The 6,617-nt window shown below is 35.2% G+C and overlaps 1 protein-coding gene across 1 annotated transcript; it reads left to right on the top strand.

Moving 5' to 3' along the window:
- Positions 1 to 4,938: 4,938 nt before the first annotated feature.
- Positions 4,939 to 6,404, top strand: LOC111409021 (transcription factor MYB44-like). The gene has a single exon (XM_023038915.1). The coding sequence runs from the start codon at positions 5,039 to 5,041 to the stop codon at positions 6,080 to 6,082; it is 1,044 nt and encodes a 347-aa protein (XP_022894683.1). The 5' UTR covers positions 4,939 to 5,038; the 3' UTR covers positions 6,083 to 6,404.
- Positions 6,405 to 6,617: the final 213 nt, after the last annotated feature.

The raw sequence follows: 6,617 nt of genomic DNA, 5'->3' as shown, positions 1-6,617 counted from the left end.
TTAAACATGAGCATAAATGCAATTATGCAAGTTGTGTTACAAACTATGTTTGGAAGTATTCTACTATATAAATTAAAGGGTAATTTAGACATTTCATCTCCAATCCTAGCTCCAATTTGTACTTTAATGACGACCTTTTATTTGTTGCATTTCTATCAAAACCTTCCATGCTTCCTTTAACTTGTGAGAATGGATGGCAACAGTTGAAGTTGTTGGTGGGGGATTGTTGGAAAAAATTCCAACGCATGGAGCCACACACACATATGTATATTAAAATGTAAGGTGTTATTTCAAAATTTAGTCAATAAAGTGATCTTTTAAATTTAATTTTGGACTAACGAGTATTAAATATCATGAAAATAAAGTGTAAAGATTAGAAGAGTTATTTTAAATTGATGAGTAACCAATTTAAAATAACTAAAAAGATAACAACTGTCACATACAATTATTTATCATGGTCATTTTTCTCAATTGAATGTGATTTTCATCTCTCTGCAATTTCTATCAACAGAAAAGAATTTTCTAAGAAATTACGTATCAATTAAAAGATCATAACCCGTTCAAGCAATCACATTTATGAATCAAGGTATGTTTTTGCTTCTAATCTTCTCTTTAATTTTAATATGGAGAGTTTACTTGCATTTGAAAGGATTTGATAAAAGTTTTGGTCCCTTTTCAATTTCTACAGGGATGTGGTGGGTTGGGTGCTGATAAAAAAATGTAGGGTTGGAATTTTATTTTTATGAAGAAATATTTGGATGGAAATTGTAATTAAAATTAATTAAAAGTTAATTATAAAAATACAGCAACAAAAAATTAGACACACAAGTACGATTCGAAGCAATGATTAATTTACTTTAGATTAAAAATAGCCACCGGCCTTTCGCAATCAAATATAAATATATATATTAAAATCAACGGAAAAGGATTTATAGAGACTCGTGAAAGGAGTGCATGATAGCTGGCTAACAAAAGACAAATGGTTTTAACAAAATTTCAAAGGGCCAACCGGACAAATCGCCTTCTTGGGACCCACCAAACAAACTTGTGACGTTGGACGATAGAGTTTATGATTGAGCTGAAAATATTGTCGGATATTTTAGTTATAAGAGGATACGAAGCTGTCTTAGGTGTCAAACGTCGGTCCTTCTGTTTCAAACAAATGTTTGGTCCACGCTACATCTATGGTTGTAACTCAATCATAGTACGTATGTACCTACACCAATAATTCAAGAGGGAGTTGGATTTTCCAAAATTGATTAAAAAATTAAAATTAAAATCAATAATTATTTTTAATAATATATTCAATGGAACCCAAAATTTTTCAATCACACACTTTATCAATTTTTTAAAAAAATTATTAAAAATTTGATTTTTAACCTCTCAATATAATTTTGATATTTCTAGCATCGTTACGAAGTGTAACTATATTACTATGTTTGTATTTTGATTGAAGATATGTTTTTATGAATTCGACAGGTGCACACATTTTTTCCTTTAGATAGCAACAACCCGACATTGAATATGAATATTAGCATGCCTTCCCATATTATTTTTGGGATTATTATAAAATCCAATTTGCAAGAGCCATTCTAAAAGGTCCATCTTGGTATGAACAAATTTAAATTTAATTTGCCTACCATCGAGAGCCCCATACATGAACAATGCATTTTTTTAATGTTAGTTATGGTAAGTAGTACCAATTTTTGATTTTCAAGTGAAGTCCTTTCCACTATAATTACGATATACTTTCGTAATCTGCCTCTAAATCTCAACTATTTTCTTTTTTCGTGTAAAGTGTTTCTAGCATTCAAAAGTAAGCTCATGACACTCGTGAGATTTTGTCTTCCTTCTCTCTTTGTAGAGACAACATCTTCCAACTTATCACCAACCTTAATGGTTGTCGATTGATTCGGTATTTTCTAGATTTAGAACATCGTTGCTATGAGAAAAATTTGTAGGCGGGAGCGTTGAATTTATTGTAGAATAAGTTATCATCCTTATTGACGTTCATGAATTCGGTGTAATCTATTACGAATTTGCAGAAAATTTAGGAATAAAAACTACAACTAATAGAAATAATTGGTATTGAAAATCTGAAATTGACGACAAAAGAACAATTGTATAATAACTGTAAAATTATTCTCTTAAAAGGATGAGTGTGTTACATTAATGAGATTGTAAAGAGTGGTGAGAGTTTGACCTGTTTGGACTCCATTAACGTGCTTTTGAAAAAAAATGTATTTTGGAATAGTGATTTTTTAAAGAATACGTGATTGAAAAATAAGGAAAATTTTTGAATTTATGTGTAATATTAATATTATTATTATGAAAATGTGTGATTAAAAAGAGGAGAGAAAATTTGCATCTTAAATAAAGTAGAGCCCAAATAAGATGTTGGTTTAGAATGAATTGATGGTGGAGCAGTAATCCACCGTACAATCTGCATGGCTGCTTGCAAAGCTAGGCAAGCCTATTGCTCTCCTAGCCTTGACTCGCGAGTTTTCACGCGAGCTTGTTAGCTCGCTCGACTCGTACTCGAGTTTAGCTACTTAACTCGACTCCTTTGTATGATGAGCCGAGTCAAAGAATAGCTCGTCCCACTTAACATCTTATGGACAATTGATCTTGGCTAATTCCTTTTTATAGACTATTACTTACATTTGCATTTAATAATTATAAATTAAAGACTTCATGTGGAAGGAAGCATCCTCTTTGTTTCCTTACCACGGGAATCATTACGTCTATCATTATATTATGTACCAAAAGATTTAAATAACTAGAATTATTTATACTTGTACTCCCTGAAATTTATAAAGCCTTAAATTCTATTGATTGAATGAAGAAAATAAAACATAAATATTTGATGCTATAAAAAATCGTACTTGTTGATATTCAAGTTTGATGGCTAAGAATGAGCACGAACAAGATCTTCATGTACTTAAAACAAAGGCTTCGAGGTGTATCATCATCCCTCTCCGATGATTAAGTTAGAGAGATAATTAATGCTTAAAGCTATAAACTGAAATTATGTAATATCGTATCTGAATAATGTATTAAGTTCCCGTGTTAATAGAGGCAGGTGATTGGATCCTAGAAGGATTAGTCCGCCTACGATCCTTATCTTTTATTGATTACGCAACGTAGTAGTGTTATACTAAAAGTGTCTTATGAGGTTTGAGTTTGATTGTTGAACTAAGTATTTGTACAAAGGTCAATATAAGGAATTGTCGCAAAAGTAAGATTAGAACTTCCAGTAATTTTTGGGTAAGAGCTTGAAGAAATCTTTTAGTCCGACCTTGCCCATGCCCGACCTTGCTCTTGAGGCGTTTTAGCGAGGAAATGTTTGGGGCTACAAGCTCGGGGTATGGTGCATAAAACTCGGGTTCGTGTCTATGAGATTTCTCGCATATCAATATTAAATTACATTAAAATTATATTTGCCGTCGCATTTTTTTTGGGTATAAATTAGTCACCGGAAATAGCTCTTGTTCATGTGCTCATTCGTTTGGTGGACGACTCACGTGCTACTATAAGGTACGTGCGGGGGTACGGGCAAAGGACAGACGTACGTGAGTATCGGAAGAACCTCTGCATGTGAACCTCACAGATTTTCATTTTCCAGACAGCTGGCGGTCCGTTAAAAGAGGAGCAACGGCTACCGCATGGAGGAAACTTTTTCTTTTTGAGTTTTAACCCAAAATTTTGCTGATTTTACCCTCTGTTTACGTGACAAAAACGACTAACGAGGGAGACGTGTGGCATAATATTGGAATCAAACTGGATAAGCATGAGGAAAAGGCAAAGTTATGTTTCAAAAAGAGTATTTGACATAAAAATTGTTTTTATCATATATCTATTTTTGTTATTTATTAATTCTGACATTTTAATCTTTAAATCGATCAAACCTTATATAAATTATTTATACCATCCATTTTCTTCGTTAAAACCTTGTAAAACGAAGAATTTATCTCACTATTTGAATGAAAAATAAGGAAAATAATAATAATTATAGGAACCTTATAAACTTTCCAAATGCGAACGAATTAAACTTGAAACAATTTAAAATATTTAAATATATTTTTTCTTAATCTTCCCTACTAACCTCACCGAGACCCTAACATCCACCCGTTGCTGTCGCTATCGATGCACCCATCACCCACTGAACTAAAAAGAGAATAAAAAAATTAAAAATATAAGGAAAGAAGTAAAAAAATGAATTAATTCTTTCTCCTCATCCAATTTTTCCATCATGCCACGTACCACTGCCCATTCTTTCCACCCCCACAAAATAAAAAACGTTTGTTTTTCATTTTTTTCATTAAAATGAAAAATATGATCGTCATTCATCACACAAAACCACCAAATTTGAAATCTAAATTAAAGTCAATAATTAATTCTAATTACATATTTTATGAGTTGTACAATTTTTAAACAATACATTTTATCAAGTTCTATTATAAAATTATTATAATTTATGAAAAGAAATGAGTGGTACATGATGCATGATAGGAAAGAAAACAATGACCCTAATTTGGGTGAGTCGTTCAAAATTGCGTTGGGTGGCCGTTAGGATGTGTCAGTTTACAGCCTGGCCTCAACAACATTACATCATTTTTTGTCGTTTTCCTCTGTCCTTATTTTAAAATCAAAATCTCTCTCTCTCTATCCGAAAAAAAATATCAAATCCCATAATGCTCCACAGCCTGGCAGCTTTGGTCAAACTTCAATCTCCAATCTCCATTTCAAAACTGCACACACATTTTTTTTTTTTTTTTTTTATAAATTTTCCCTTTCAGAATACACGAGATTTTATATTAATGTGATTTTAAGTGTCACATCTAGCCTTCTAGCAACCGACACGTATACATTGCCAGCTGTAACGTTAGTAACTGCCCTATTCCCGGTTTCTTCCCTTTATATAGATAATATCCCATTCTCTCTACCTGCCTCTCATATTGAGGTGAGGTTCTGTCTCTCCATACACCTGTACATACAGAAATTTGTATCTATAGCCTGGGTTTTCGTTTTCTTGGTGATGGCGGTGTTATCACAGAGGAAAGAAATGGATCGGATCAAGGGCCCGTGGAGCCCGGAAGAGGATGAGTTGTTGCAGAGGTTGGTGGAGAAGCATGGACCTAGAAACTGGTCTTTGATTAGCAAATCGATTGCGGGAAGGTCTGGGAAATCGTGCAGGTTGCGGTGGTGCAATCAGCTTTCCCCTGAAGTGCAGCATCGGGCTTTTACGCCTGAAGAAGATCAGACGATCATTCGGGCTCACGCGAAATTTGGCAACAAATGGGCTACTATATCTCGATTATTGTCTGGCCGGACGGATAACGCCATCAAGAATCACTGGAACTCGACTCTGAAGCGCAAGTGCTTTTCCATGTCCGAGGAGTTCAACAACTTTGAGCCTGAATCTCTGCAGCCGTTGAAGAGATCTTCAAGTGTTGGGCCGAGTACTAAACTTTGTAGCTCCGGTCTTTATTTAGACCCTAGCAGTCCATCCGGATCTGATTTGAGTGATTCAAGTCTTTCGGGTCATCAAATTTACCGACCCACTGCAAGAACCGGGGGGACCTCTCCTCAGCATTCCTCGCCTTCTCAACCAGATCTCCTTACATCACTTAGCCTTTCCTTACCCGGATCTAGTTCCAGTCCAAAAACCGTTTTAGAAACGAGCATGAAATCTGTGTCCCAACAAAGAAAACCTGTATCAGACCCGACCCCTAAACCTTTACAGGAACCGGCTCTTAAATCCGGGTATCATATCCAAAAAACCCAGTCCTCGACACCACTCCCACCACAACCACATGTTCAATTGACTTTTCCGCCGCTGGCGCCAGTTTCGATGCAGACTCTGCAGTATGCTGCAGCAGCGAAACCAACACCATCGCCATCACAAGCTGTTGCGGATAAACAGTTTTTTAGCCCGGAGTTTTTGGCAACTTTGCAGGAGATGATAAGAAAGGAGGTGCGGAATTACATGGAAGGGATCGAGCCCAATGGGTTTTACATGCACACAGATGCGATCAGGAATGCAGTGGCGAAGCGAATTGGGATAAGCGAGATTGACTAATGACTCATTCAAATCAAGACTCGCGTTTGGTGAGAGCGTTGGAACGAATGAAGTCCGATGGATGTTAGGATGCGGGAATGAACTTTGTTTCGTTTTGTAGAATTCTTATCTTCGTTCTACACAAAAAAAATAATTTTGAAGTATTGTACAGGTGAACGGTGAGACGGGTGGGTGTGTATGTTCTGGAGGTTGAAGGTTTGATGTTGGATGGAAAATGGCCGGAAAATCAATCGAAGAAAAACTGTTGTGAGGTGGAATTTTCCATCTTCCATAGGGTTAACGAGTTTAAAATATAACTAACCATAAGTTTAAAAGTTCCTAATTATTATTTTTATTTAAATTTCTAATTCTAACGTTGAGATTATTTGTCACTAACACACCAAATTCAATGAAAAATACCTATATCCCTAACTAACACTGGGTTGTCCTCAACCTCCTTAACCAGAATCTCCACCGGCAAATTCCGCAAAACAAACTATTAACCAATTTATAAGTAGACATTAAAAGGCCTGACTCATGAGATGTTTTGAGCTAT

This window comes from Olea europaea, chromosome 14 (genome assembly GCF_002742605.1).
Source record: "Olea europaea var. sylvestris chromosome 14, O_europaea_v1, whole genome shotgun sequence".
Taxonomy (NCBI): domain Eukaryota; kingdom Viridiplantae; phylum Streptophyta; class Magnoliopsida; order Lamiales; family Oleaceae; genus Olea; species Olea europaea.
The sequence above is the reverse complement of the archived record's forward strand: the minus strand, read 5'-3'. Positions and strand labels throughout refer to the sequence as shown.

What these genes read in the sequence shown, in the direction of transcription:
- LOC111409021 (XM_023038915.1), top strand. Translation starts at nt 5,039, where the DNA reads ATGGCGGTGTTATCACAGAGGAAAGAAATGGATCGGATCAAGGGCCCG.